The following is a 14,899-nucleotide window of genomic DNA, read 5'->3' as shown; positions in this document are numbered from 1 at the left end:
ATGGCTTCAACAAAAAAATCAGATCTGCCCCCCATGATTGATAGCCAATTTACGGAAAAGGATCTCAATGACGCCTTTACTTTTGAATTTGAAAAGCCCAAATTTGGGCTTTTGGGAAAAGCGAAGAAGAAATCGGCAACGTGCAAGGTGGAAAAGGAAGTGAATGGTGAGCTCAAACCATGTAGCTTCAAGACAAGTGAAGCAGGTGCTGTGAAAAGTTTCAACCTTTGGCGGCATGTAAAACGTAACCATCCTGAAAACTATGCAGTTCTGGTTACAAAAAAGGACCAGGAAGATGAGGCAAAACAGAAAGGTGACGTGGCTAAGCAACATTCATCTGGCTCTTTGAAAACTCCTGGAGAAAAGATTTTTTTGTAGAGCTTCATCTGAAAAGAAACCCAAAATTGAGCAAACAAAACTTGACTCATATTTGAAGTCCACAAAGGTTACAGTCCCCATGGATGCCAATACTTTCCGTGAAGGGCTGATGGAAATGGTTTGCTTGAGTTCAACACCCCTCACTCCCTTCAGGCTAAAGAACAAGGGATTCCAAAAAATTGCAGGTGAAATGGGTTGGCAGCTTGGCGTTTCAATGGGGCACAATGCAGTTCGTCATTTAGTTGTCAGCACAGCTGAGTCTGGTCACGAAGAGCTCAAGAAAGCTTTGGAGCAAAAATTGTGCTACCTGAAAATGGATGCGGCAACCCGTGGAAACAGAAATTTCCTTGCAATCAATGCTCAGTACTACGAAGAAGGAAAAAAGGCGGCTTTGGTAAAAGCCTTGGACATAATCGACACTGAAGGGTGTCACAATTCTTCATATGTGAAAAGTCAAGTAAAAGCTATTTTAGAAAAATTTGGGATCAGTGAAATGCAAGTGCTGAGCATCTGCATTGACAATGCAGCAAACATGACGTGTGCCATCAAAAATTTCAGCGAGGACAATGAAACCATTTCTACCTCTGAGAACAGGAATGTGGACAGAACTGAAGCTATTTTGCCTGATGAAGGAACTAAAGGAATGGATGAAATCGAACTCAATGTGGGTGCTGCTGCGCAATGGGTTAATGACCCTAGCCTCATACTTCCAACATGGCTTCATGAGGACGACTCAAAAGTCCAACTGATGAGGTGTGGTATTCACACTCTTCAGTTGGCAATCTGGGATGAACTGAAAAAAGAACATGCGAAGAAATTTCTGGCAAAAATTTGACAAGTCGTTGTCAAACTATGAACCCCAAGTATTCAAAGTGCTCTGTTTGATCTACATGGGGTAACTCAGTCATTGGATACTGTGACTTGCTGGGGTTCAACATTTGCGATGATTGATTGGCTTCTCATTTTTCAATCTTACTGTGAACAAATGGCTGCTGCTGGAACAAGAGAACTCAAGTTGTTAAAAGCTGAATGGGACGAAGTGAAGAACCTGCGGCAGGCTATGAAAGACTACTTGATTGCTGCAATAATTTTTTACAGAATGAATTATGAATGATTCTAGTTAGTATCATCATTGAGATTTAAATTGTTTTAAAAGTCTGAATAAAAATGTTTTTTCAAAATTACAGTATGCACTTTTTTATTTAGTTAAAAAATTAATTTGAGGCAGAGCGGAGTCAGAGCGGAGCTGGAGCAGTCACTATTGGTGCCGGAGCGGAGCTGGAGCGAAGCAATTCAAAAATTTGATTGCTCCAAATCCCTGAGTAAGAGGCTCCTCCTCTTCCTCTCTCTCCCTGCAGCTCGTGCTGCTTTCAGTTATTCCCTCTCACCTTTTCTCCTGCCTGCCTGTTATGTCTCTTGTGCCCTCCTTCCTCCAGCACAGCACTCCACCACCTCTGTGCATCTAGAGCAGAGAGAATACATATGCACCATCAGAAGACACAATTTTCTACACTCTGGGTCCTAGTGCTGCCCCCCCACAGTCTGGTACTTGAGGCGGCCGCCTCAGTTCACCTCATGGTAATGCCAGCCCTGATGCATCATTAATATATCTTACACTAAATACACTATTGCTATTTAATATGGTTAAATATTTAGCATCTGGAAACATTCATGTTTGTTTGTTTATATAAATCATGCATCTGTCCAATTAGAAATACAGGGCCAGATTTTCAGCTGGTGTAAATCAACATACATTTATTGGCTTCAACAGCTAAGGATCTGGCTCATAGTGTATTAATAACTTTCAAATCCGTACCAAACAAGGATAAATTCTGTACGCCAATTTGTAACTGAAATTACTTGTACATTAAATTAAAAACAGTTTAACAGTGTTATTAAAAATGCATCCAGTACTTAAAGAAAATGGTAATTATTTTGCCTAATTAAGGATGTCAGATGAAAATCACAAATAGCTACATTTAAACCTAAAAGACATAACAAAATTAATACTGTTAATACAAACCTTCAATGAAGAAACAGCTTGTGAGATATTATAATAATAAATTACTATTCCAGGATTATTTGCCTAATTAAATATGTTGTACATTAATGCTTCCAAAATGTTAAAATTCATATCTGACAACTTGTATAAAAGATCTGTTGATTAAAATGTAATTATTCCATTGTCATAATCAGTAGATAGAATCGTGTAATTGTTTTCATTCCTGTTTATTTCTACCCATGGATCTAAGATTTTAGTAGAAAAAATGCACAGTATGCTGCTACTTAAATAATACAATGTACTGGGTTTTTTTCCTCCTCTGATCCTGCAACTGTCTCCATGTAAGGAAACCACTGAAGTCAGTGGTGTGCCACAAGGGCATAGGGCCTTTTCTCTGTGCAGGATCCAGTCTTTATTTTGCAAGTGGTCTCAGCTAATTTTAATATAGCATCAGTCATGTTATCAGTGTAATACAGAAACTTATTAATGCTAGAAAAATCATGTATTTAAGTGAAGAATGATCCTGTTAAATGATTCTGCTGTGGTTGAGATTTGCTTTTAAAACCATGTTGACTGGAAAACTTTTTTTCTCTCTCTCTCTTTCAAGTATGAGTTGAGGTGAAAACATTTGAATTGAAAGGGAGCCGTTAGTATTTCTGCAAGCAAATTGCTCTTTTAAGATTCATAAGTTTTAGTATTAAAAGCTGTACCTGGGTGGTATTGGCCTGCACAAGTAGGAAAAATAATCTTTCTAATCAACAGAGCAACACAAGATAGATATAAAAATGACTGTAGTACTTCAAAGGATATCCACTTTATTACTCAGGCCTTTTGATTATTAAATGTAGTATTTTTAGTTATAAAGTATGAAATTCTTTGTTTCAACATGTAGAGTTAAGCAGAGATGCTAGTGAATATTTAAACTAGTTTACATCTCATTTGTGATGTAAATTCTAATTTTGACATTTTTCTTGCTGAAAAACATATGATAGATGAATGATACTCAGACCTTAGTGATCAGCATTACCCAAAAGAACCACAGTAGTCTGAATTCATTGTTTCATTTTCTGTTTTTATATATAATTCCCCCAGCGAAATGACTGACCAGGTATTCTACAATTGGTTAATAACATAATAAAAGCATCCTGATTAGTTAATAATAACTTTTAGTTTTGGTTAATAATCACACAGTGTCTTAATATCATGTGCTGCAAAGAGCCACTTGCAGTTCCCAAGCCTCAATCTGAGTATCACTGTGATAGATCATCATGCCGTAGTTTGCTTTGTTTGTCCTTTTCTTGCTGCTTAAAATCAAACGCAGTACTACATATGTTATTAGTCTCTCTTTTTTTCTTTTTTTTCTTTAAGAGAACAAAATCTGTATTTTTAAAAGTCAAATCTAGCAACTGGGGAAAATATATAATTTTAGCACAATAGAGACAGCATCTCCCCCGGTGGTGTTCTCCTCTCCACGTTTTGTGTTCTGCCTTCATGAAGGACAGCTGCAGCTGTTTCCTTGTCTTTTATTTCATCACTGCTTCTATTATACATGATACTTTGTGTTTACCTTTATTTTCTGGGATTTGCTGGGGTAGATTTTAGTTGACAGAGGGGAAGGAGAAACTGTCTTCGTAATGTGGAAAAGATCTGGAATTATGGTGAATGGGACCTTTCACCATAATACCCTCCTAATACTGCCAATCATGTACTATAAAGAATACCCTGTTAGGGTACTGTGTACGGTGGGGAAATGCTCTCCTGGTAGAGGAGATTGTTATAGATGATATTTACACCACTGCTTTCCAATTGAACTCATATACTGGAGAAACTCTTGAAATATATTAAACTAAAAAAATCTAAGTGCGTGTACTTCACAGATTTTTTTCTGTATTTTAAGACCTTTTTCAAATCCACAAATGACTTGTTTCTTTACATGAGGATTTTTCTCTTTCAGCCAATTCTGTCCTCCTATATCAGTGGTCCACAAACTTTTCACATCACACCCCCGCAACCCCTGTCTGCGTCCCTCTCCCACTGGGAGCTGCGGCTGGGAGCGAGGCCATGGATCTGGGGGAAGGGGACAGAGGTAAAGGGGCTGGGGCCAGGGGAGGGGCTGGGGCCAGGAGTGGAGCCTCAGCCAGGCCGGGAGTCGAGCTGATGCTGTGGCCACAGTCGGAGCAGTGCTGGGGGCAGAGTGGGGCTGGGTGGCTAGTGCTCCCTCCCTGCCCCTGCAGTGCCTGGCTCCGGCCCTGTCGTTTCCCCCCGAAACGTTCTTCCACTCTGCTGGGGGAGGGGGGGCACAGTTTGGGGACACTATCCTATATGATCCTGAGCAGATATCATAGTGAGCTCATATTGTCACAGTCAAGTCCATGGCCACAACAGTGTCACGAATCCACAATTTTGGCTTCCTTGCAGGATGTAAAAGCTGGACTGAGAAGGGAAAGATTTTACATATACCTGTGTTTGTGAATCCACATGTATAACCTTTTAGGCTTCGTTTTCCCATACAGTCAAATGTGCCGTTAGAAGGAGGGGTAGAGAATACAGGTCCCTCTGAATGGATCTTGCATGACTAATTCTGATACTGCGATGGTGTATACTGAACATAGTATAGGCAGCACAGGTAGCAATGCTTACACTTAATGGTGTCCACCATTTCCCATTGTAAGATCCTGGTTTCAGTTGCTTATAACTTTGCCAAATTTAAACTATTTGGGCTGAAATTTTCCAAGCTGGATGTTTGCCTCATGCTTATTATTTAAAAGCTTTAGCTAAAATGATTCGCCATTTCCAGAAATACATTAGGAAAAATATGTTGTTTTCCCCCATTAAAAAAAAAATCTTAACTCTTTTATTAAGAAGTCTAGTGCTACTTCCTTTGGAGCAGGAGCTTGAAATTTGGCAAGAACTGAGGAGCTTGGGGACGGGACAGAAGGGTCTGTAACCACTAGAGAACACTCCCCTGTAGAACCTGGCATTGAGCCCATTGTTCCTGAGTCTCAGCATTCCTTTGCTGTCAGCAAATAGCTGTGAAGCCCACAGACAGAGTGTCTCCATTCTCCTATCGTGGCAGGTTCACACAGAAGATAACAGCTTCTACTGTCATCATTTCCTCTGTTAGCTCTAGTAGAAGACTGCGATGGAAATAAAGATTCCAGCCCTCCTGGTGACACAAGAGGGGAGGTCAATATAATTCTACATAATGGAAGTTTTGTTTTCTAAATTTTTCAAAAAAAGAAAAGGAGGACTTGTGGCACCTTAGAGACTAACAAATTTATTTGAGCATAAGCTTTTGTGAGCTACAGCTCACTTCATCGGATGCATGAAGTGGAAAATACAGTAGGGGGGTTTTATATACACAGAGAACATGAAACAATGGGTGTTACCATACACACTGTAACGAGAGTGATCAGTTAAGGTGAGCTATTACCAGCAGGAGAGGAAAAAAAACCTTTTGTAGTGATAATCAAGGTGGGCCATTTCCAGCAGTTGACAAGAACGTGTGAGGAACAGTAGGGGGAAAAAATAAACATGGGGAAATAGTTTTACTTTGTGTGATGACACATCCACTCCCAGTCTTTATTCAAGCCTAATGTAATTGTGTCCAGTTTGCAAATTAATTCCAATTCAGCAGTATCTCGTTGAAGTCTGTTTTTGAAGTTTTTTTGTTGTAATATTGCCACTTTTAGGTCTGTAAAGGAGTGACCAGAGAGATTGAAGTGTTCTTCGACTGGTTTATGAATATTATAATTCTTGATGTCTGATTTGTGTCCATTTATTCTTTTACATAGAGACTGTCCAGTTTGACCAATGTACATGGCAGAGGGGCATTGCTGGCACATGATGGCATATATCACATTGGTAGATGTGCAGGTGAACGAGCCTCTGATACCGTGGCTGATGTGATTAGGCCCTATGATGGTGTCCCCTGAATAGATATGTGGACACAGTTGACAACAGGCTTTTTTGCAAGGATAGGTTCCTGGGTTTGTGTTTTTGTTGGGTGGTTGCTGGTGAGTATTTGCTTCAGGTTGGGGAGCTGTCTGTAAAGCGAGGAAAAAACTTAGGAAATTACATCCAAAATAACTATGTTAAAAGACTGTTAAGTTGCAAAGTCAAGCATTCCAAAATTAGAAAATGTCAGAATTAAGGTTGCCTGTGCAGCCTCAATTACATGATCGCATACTATTTTTTCCACAAGACAGCTGCCAGCTGACTCAGGCTATGGGGCTGTATAATTGTGGTATAGACATTCTGGCTCAGGCTGCAGCATCGTCTTTGGGACTCTTCCACCTCACAGGGTCCTAGATGACATGAAAAACATCTTTATTCACATAAAATCACATTAAAAACTATTAATGTTATAAAATTACAATATGTGCACAAAAAGGTGAATAAAATGAAGCAAAACATGTCTTAAGTGAACATTAAAAATGAATCCCTAAAACATCATCAAGTTCACTCAAAATACTGGAGGTGGGGAGGGATAGCTCAGTGATTTGAGCATTGGCCTGCTAAACCCACAGTTGTGAGTTCAATCCTTGAGGGGGCCATTTAGGGATCTGGGGCAAAAATTGGGGATTGGTCCTGCTTTGAGCAGGGGGTTGCACTGGATGACCTCCTGAGGTCCCTTCCAACCCTGATATTCTATTGTTAACACACCAAGTCAACCAAAAAGTGTCTAGGTTGCAAGTCAATTTATAAAAAAGTGTTATCCGTCAACAGCCAGGCCACAATCAGTGTGCAGAATCTACCTCAGCCATTCTGTTCTGTTGAGATTTCAAAATGGCTAGTTTTGCCTGACCCAGCAAAAAGTTAGCAGGTAGGAAAGCAGCTGAATGTGAGCGCTGTATCTCACTCAGAGAAAAAATTAGGGGCTTGGGGAAAGTCAGTCCCAAACTGCTTGAAAAAAACCCCGAAAGAGGGATTGGTTGGTATAAAAAAGGCCATTATAGAATGGAGGCAAATCTAGACTTGATAATCAGTCAGATGCCAACAAAAATAGGTGAGAGTCATGCCCATCCTGCGAGCACAACAGAAAGAAAGAAGGCCAGGGACTTCCAGGCCAGTGGGAAGTCAGAGTATAGCAACTGCTGAACAGACCAGAGGCGAAAGAAAGGCTGCCACCCTGCTGACTAAATCAGTGAACTGCTGGCCCCTTTCCTCTAATGTCAGGAACCGTTAACCAGGTTCAACAAGTGGTGACCATTTTAAAAAATGGTTAATGTGCCTCTGAATCCAGTTCAAAAGGGAAGGATCCAGACCAGGGGTCTCAAACTCAGTTTACCTTAGGGCCAGGGCCAGTCCTCAAATCCTCCCAGCGGGCCAATAATGTCATTCATGCCACCCAGAACCCACCCCCCAAAACTCCACCCTCCACCTGCCTAAGGCTCTGGGAGGGAGTTTGGGTGCAGAAGGGGTGAGAGGTTGGGTTCTGGGAGGGAGTTTGGGTGGGGGAGGGGGTCTGGGTTGCAGCCTCTGGAATGGAGTTTGGGTGCTGGGTGCAGACTCTGGGCTGGGGCAGGGGGTGGGAGTGCAGGCTCTGGGTGGGAGGAGGGGGAGGGGTGCAGGCTCTGGGAGGCAGTTTGGGGGCAGGAGGGGTTGTGTGGGAAAGGGGTGGGGTGCTGGCTCTGGGAGGGAGTTTGGGGGCAGGAGGAGGGGTGTGGGAACGGGAAGGGTGCAGGCTTGGGGAGGGAGTTTGCGGGCTGGAGTGTGTGAGGAGGGGGTGCAGGCTCTGGGAGGGGGTCGGAGGGTGCGGTGCTTACCTGGGACTCCAAGGTGGGGCGGGCCGTGGGGCACTGCCCCCGCAGCTTCCCATTGGCCGCAGGGACACTTGGGGAGGGGGCAGTGTGTGGAGGCACAGCACCACCCCGGGGTTATAGGGAGGGGCCAGCAGACACGTGGAGCAAGCAGGCAGACACCGCTCAGCTCCGCTGCACTGCCGGAGCCCCAGGCCATTGTAAATCGCCTGTGGTGGGAGCTCCTGGGGGTGGAAGGTGGGGTCAAGGGAGAGACCAGGCTCCAAAACTGCTGGAGCCCCACAGCCCACATTGGGGAGGTTTGTTGGCTGCACATGGCCCCATGGGCCGCAAGTGTGAGACCCACTGATCTGGACACACTAGCTGGTGCCACAACATTGAGGCCACAAGATAGTTGGCAATCAAAACCTGTCCATGAAAAGAAAGTCCAGGAAGGAGCCAGGGTCATTTCTGCAGGTGGTCTTTCACCTTCTTCTCAGCCCCTTCCCATTTCCTTAATGTATATTATACATCTGAAAAAGATTCCCAACACTTTAATCCCAGAGGTGCCCCATTACTGTTGTTGGGTCAATGAAGGGGAACCACTACACTGCCAAGAGCCCAGTAAGATCAAATTGCTCTTAGCCCAGTTAACGTTCAGACCCTTGTAAAAAAGCACAAAATGCTTAAATGTCACTGTCAGACGTGATAAAAACTGAGGTATCATCAGCATAGGCCAACAGATGAACCGGGAAAGCATCTGGCAACCTTGGCACAGAAAAGCCAGTCAGATTCGCTTTGAGGGAAGTGCAGGAATGGCTCCAAACTAAGAGCATACAGAATCCCAGACAGACCCTGTTGCTTTCGACAAAAATGTTGGATGTGGCCCTAGGGCGACTTTGTCCTTGAAGAACTTCATATATGAGGGCTCTGTATTGCAGCCTGCAGGAGACAGCAGGCACATACCGAACCCCATGCTTGTGGGTCATACAGCTAAATCCAGAGGAAGTTGACCTCATGGAGGAAAACAAAATACCCAAACCACCCACGGGGAAGGGGAGAGGAACCAACAACACTCCTAAAACAAAGAAAGAGCAAGTAACAAAATGAAAACAAAGACAGACTAACAGAAACCCAGCTAGTGCACACAGCACATAACAAACAGAGCCTCAGTCTCAGAAGCTCTCACAATTGAGGTGGTGGTGGGGGGATAGAATTGCAGGGCTTATAACAGTGCACTTTTAAAATACCATGTTGAAAGGAGAAGGAAGCCACTCCCAGCCCTCTGTACCTGCATTTGTTGGATATTTCTGTTTTACTGAACAGTGACAAAATAGTTAATATTGCCATGTAAACTGTAATGTAGCTTCAGCGTTAGTAGCCCTTTGGGATGAATGGGTAGCTCACAGTATTTTGGTGGTGGTGTTTCAAGCTATCTGCGAGGTAGCCGGTACTGCTTTCTTCTTCAAGTGGTTGCAGATGTGTAGCCAGCACACTGAAACTGGAGAATTTTGCCTTCCAGTACCCATAAGCTCTGGCCTCTCCTCTGGCTATTTAAGGGCAGTGCTGCCTCAGTTCCTTCTCACCACCCATGGATAGATTTGGAGCATTCTCTGTGGTGATTTACCTCGTACCTTTTCTCAGTTTCTCTGGGAATTTAGTGTATATAGTTCATTGTTAGTTAATTAATGTAGCCTAGGAGTACCCTTAACTTTAGTTATAGTAGGATAGTTAGTTGCCCTGAAGTTTAAACATTGTCCATTGTGTGGGGTAGCTATCCCCATTAGAAATCCCCACACATGGTGTTTGTTGTTCCTGGAAGAGGAGCACATTAAGGAAAGGTGCTCTGTATTAATGTTAGTTAAGAAGAGGACCCAGGTGGCGAGAGATTTGCCTCTGAAACGGCACCACTTTGAGCAAGCAATAGGCCATTTTGGCACTGGGGACCTCTTCTCATCATCCCACCCCATGTTCTCTTTGGAGGTGGTTTGAGATCCAGTGCTTCTGCTACCAGGAAGAGAGAGTGTTCTTTTTCCTTGGGTCTTCCAATGAAGAGGTTCTGTAAGACCATTTGGGAATGTTCAAGGACTTGGAGGGGCTTCTCTCTTTTCCAAGAACGGTGCTGACTGGCACCATGAATCCTCCAGAATGTATGATGAAGTTGGCCCCTCTAACTGCTCCCCAGTACTGCTCCAAGATCATTTAGACTCTGTACAGTCAACTCTGGCACTCGCCATGGGACATCTGTTTAATCCGGTGCTAATGATTGCAGCATCAGCACCAACTGCACACCATTGTGTTGGAGACACCATGTATTGAAGACATTTTTTTATTTCAGAAGGTGGAGAAAGCTACTGGGGAGAGGCTGTTCTAGATTTGATTTTGACAGATAGGGAGGAAGAGGTTGAGAGTGGAATCCACAGCTTGGGTGAAAGTGATCATGAAATGGTAGAGTTCATGATTTTAAGGAATGGGAGGAGGGAGAACAGCAAAATAAAGACAATGGATTTCAAGAAGGCAGACTTGAGAAAACTCAGGGAGTTGGTAGGTAAGATCCCATGGGAAGCAAGTCTAAGGAGAAAAACAGTTGAAGACATTTGTCAGTTTTTCAGAGACATTTGTAGGGGAACAAGAGAGAACTCTCCCACTGCATAGGAAAGATAGGAAGTATGGCAAGAGACAACCCTGGCTTAACCAGGAGATCTTCAATGATCTGAAACTCAAAAAAGAGTTCTACAAAAAGTGGAAACTAAGTCAAATTACAAAGGCTGAATATAAACAAATAACACAAGTATGTAGGGACAAAATTAGAAAGGCCAAGGCACAAGGCCAGGATTAAACTAGCTAGAGACATTAAAGGGTAACAAGAAAACATTCTACAAATACGTTAGAAGCAAGAGGAAGACCAAGGACAGGGTAGGCCTGTTACTCAATGAGGGGGGAAAAACAATAACAGAAAATGTGGAAATGGCAGAGGTGCTTAATGACTTCTTTGTTTTGGTTTTCACCAAGAAGGTTGGTGGTGATTAAACATCTAACATAGTGAATGCCAGTGAATATGAGGTAGGATCAGAGGCTAAAATAGGGAAAGAACAAGTTTAAAAATTACTTAGACAAGTTAGATGCCTTCAAGTCCCCAGAGCCTGATGAAATGCATCCTAGAATACTCAAGGAGCCAACTGAGGAGATATCTGAACCATTAGCAATTATCTTTGAAAAGTCGTGGAAGACAGGAGGGATTCCAGAAGACTGGAAAAGGGCAAATATAGTGCCAATCTATAAAAAGGAAAATAAGAACAACCCGGGGAATTACAGACCACTCAGCTTAACTTCTGTACCTGGAAAGATAATGGAACAAATAATAAAGCAATCGATTTGCAAACATCTAGAACAGGGGTCGGCAACCTTTGGCACCCGGCCCATCAGGGTTAAGCTGCTGACAGGCTGGGCCAGTTTGTTTATCTGGAGCGTCCACAGGCACAGAGCCCCACAGCTTCCACTGGCCGCGGTTCACCATTCCCACCCAATGGGAGCTGCAGGAAACGGCGCAGGTCGAGGGACGTGCTAGCCATTGCTTCCCGCAGCTCCCATTGCCTGGGAATGGCGAACTGCCGCCAGTGGGAGCTACGGGGCTCCGTGCCTGCAGACACTCCAGATAAACAAACTGTCTCGGCCTCCCAGCGGCTTTACCTTGATGGGCCAGGTGCCAAAGATTGCCAACCCCTGATCTAGAAGATTATAAGGTAAAAAGGTAACAGGCAGCATGGATTTGTCAAGAACAAATCATGTCAAACCAACCTGATAGCTTTCTTTGACAAGGTAACAAGCTTTGTGGATGGGGAGTGGGAAGCAGTAGACGTGGTATATCTTAACTTTACTAAAGTTTTTGATACTATCTTGTATGACCTTCTTATAAACAAACTAGGGAAATACAACCTAGATGGAGCTACTATAAGGTGGGTGCACAAATGGTTGGAAAAACATTCCCAGAGAGTAGTTATCAGTGGTTTACAGACATGCTATAAGGGCATAATGAGGGGGGGATCAGGGATTGGGTCTGGGTCTGTTCAGTATCTTCATCAGTGATTTAGATAATGGCATAGAGAGTGCATTTACAAAATGTGTGGATGAGACCAAGATGGGAGGGGTTGCAAGTGCTTTGGAGGATAGGATTATAATTCAAAATGATCTGGACAAACTGGAGAAATAGTCTGAAGTAAATAGGATGAAATTCAATAAGGACAAATGCAAAGTACTCCACTTAGGAAGGAACAATCAGTTACACACATACAGAATGGGAATGACTGCTTAGGAAGGAGTACTGCGGAAAGGGATCTGAGCGTCATAGTGGACCACAAGCTAAATATGAGTCAACAGTATAACGCTCTTGCAAAAAAGGTGAACATCATTCTGGGATGTATTAGCAGGAGTGTTGTAAGCAAGACATGAGAAGTAATTCTTCCATTCTACTTTGCACTGGTTAGGCTTCAATTGGAGTATTGTATCCAGTTCTGGGCACCACATTTTGGGAAAGATGTGGACAAATTGGAGAAAGTCCAGAGAAGAGCAACAAAAATTATTAAAGGTCTAGAAAACATGACTTATGATGGAAGATTGAAAAAATGGGTTTGTTTAGTCTGGAAAAGAGAAGACTGAGAGGGGACGTGATAACAGTTTTCAAGTACATAAAAGGTCGTTACAAGGAGAAGGGAGAAAAATTGTTCTTCTTAACCTCTGAGGATAGGACAAGAAGCAATGGGCTTAAATTGCAGCCAGGGAGGTTTAGGTTGGACATTAGGAAAAAATTCCTGTCAGGGTGGTTAAGCACTCGAATAAATTGCCTAGGGAGGTTGTGGAATCTCCATCATTGAAGATTTTTAAGGGCAGGTTAGCCAAACACCTGTCCGGGATGGTCTAGATAATACTTAGTCCTGCCATGAGTGCAGGGGACTGAACTAGATGACCTCTCGAGGTCCCTTCCAGTTCTATGATTAGCAGATTTGGTTGCATCAGACCTGCCAAGGCAGGCCTTTCTGTTCCTGATTCCCCTATAGTTCAGAGGTTGGCAGCTGCTATGGCTTCTATATCATTGTCTTGTGTTGTGCCATTGGCACTGTCTGGTTGGGTTGCCGATATGTGTCGTTTGTCAGCACCACATCATTCATGGTTCACACTGCAGAGTCACAGCCAGTGTCCTTTGCTGTACTGAGGGTTTCATTGGCGCAGAGGCTGAATGAATATCCTTACTACAAACCCCTTCATCGCAGTTGATAAGGACCATCATTTGCTCCGGTGTCAATTACAAGGGCAATGCCTCTTCCGGTACCCATGACATTGATTACTCATTCCTCCTCAGCACTGGTGCCTTCTTTGTATTGGATTTGCATGAGGCTGACTGTTTGATTCCTAGAGGTGGCTCCTTTGTTCCCACCGGATGACTTCCAAGGCTCCTTGAGATCTGGTTTGGGATCTTCTTCCTCTTCCCTCTCACCTTTGACGCACTGTTCTTGATCCTCAGATCACCATCGGTATTGGAATAAGAACCATTCCCGCAATAGGAGTCCCTGATCTAATACCTACTGGCCACCAATGCCTTACCTCTGTTCCCAGTGGCTTCCTGGGAATCTTTGTGTTGTGTTTCGGTCTGGAGATACTACTCTTGGACGCAGTCCAGGGAAAGATTGCTGATTCCAGGTGCAGTCTCTGTTCCTGAGCTTCCTCTATTACAGATGCTGTCTGAGGTCATTCTTCCTGAGCTGGTACAGAATGACCCTTTTCTGCAGGAACCTGCCCCCTGCAACAATCTCCATTCGCTCCACACACTTCTTCCTCTCTGCATGGCTGCAATACCAGACTTTCTCACCAGTGCCTGAGGACTTTAAGTCATACCAGGAATTTCTCAAGCTTATGGCTTCCACCTTGGGGAACCAAGCTGAGTTAATGCAGGAAAACATACATAAGTTGTTGGATATCCACCACTCCTAAGCTCCAGGAAGAGAGACTCTGTTGATAAATGGGGTGCTTAAATGAAGGCTTTTCCAAGAGCCTGTGGACTACCCCAGCTTCATAACCACCTGCAGCAAAGTGTTCTGAAAAGTGGTATTATGTCCATATGCAGGGGTTTAAATGTTTTTAATCCCATCCAGCTCCTAACTCTCTTGTGGTGACAGCAGTAAATGACAGGTCATGAAAGGGGAGATATAAGTACACTCCTAAGAATAAATAGTCCAAGAGACTGGACTTGATGGGGAGAAAAATTTATATGACTTCATCATTGCAGATGCACATTGCTAATCTGCAGGCACTATTATCTAAGTATGACTTTGTTAATTGGGATGCTATGTCCAAGTTCACAGAGAAGTTGCCAGAAGCCTCCAGGGAGGAGTCTTAAGGCTTTCCTTGCAAGAGTGTTGTCTGGTGGTCAGTACTTCATTGCAGTTGGCTCTGGATGTGGTGGACACTTTGTCCAGAATTATGGCATCAGCAATGACTATGGGGAGGGCCTCATTGTTGCAGGAATTCCAGCATAGCTCTTGATGTTTAGTGGAACATAAAGGACTATTTTGTGCTCCTTGCATGTTTATACCTCAGCCACAAAGAGGTGTCACTATGGGGAATCGACAGCAATACCGCTCATGGTGGTTTTTTCATCAGTCATCCTTTACTTTGAGATAGCAAGATTTTTAGATGAAGAGTCATAAATCACAGAGGAGGAGGTCTGATGGGTCCAATTTCAACCAGCCAGCTCACCTTCCTCCCAGTGTCCAGCTACCAGCCA

The 14,899-nt window shown here is 43.5% G+C and overlaps 1 protein-coding gene across 5 annotated transcripts in view; it reads left to right on the top strand.

Moving 5' to 3' along the window:
• The window catches only part of FNDC3A (fibronectin type III domain containing 3A), a 207,363-nt gene that overhangs the window by 47,918 nt on the left and 144,546 nt on the right, over positions 1–14,899 (top strand). For 2 of the 5 annotated variants that reach the window (XM_048849789.2, XM_075128431.1), the window contains exon 3: positions 4,335–4,466. The exons of 2 other annotated variants lie outside the window; for them this stretch is intronic. In XM_048849789.2, coding sequence (XP_048705746.2) covers positions 4,335–4,466 — 132 coding nt within the window. Of the gene's footprint in view, positions 1–4,334; positions 4,467–14,899 lie in introns of those variants that run through there. One more of the 5 variants, XM_048849893.2, reaches the window with a different exon arrangement.

This window comes from Caretta caretta, chromosome 1 (genome assembly GCF_965140235.1).
Source record: "Caretta caretta isolate rCarCar2 chromosome 1, rCarCar1.hap1, whole genome shotgun sequence".
Lineage (NCBI taxonomy): Eukaryota > Metazoa > Chordata > Testudines > Cheloniidae > Caretta > Caretta caretta.
This window is presented reverse-complemented; position numbering and strand designations above follow the sequence as displayed.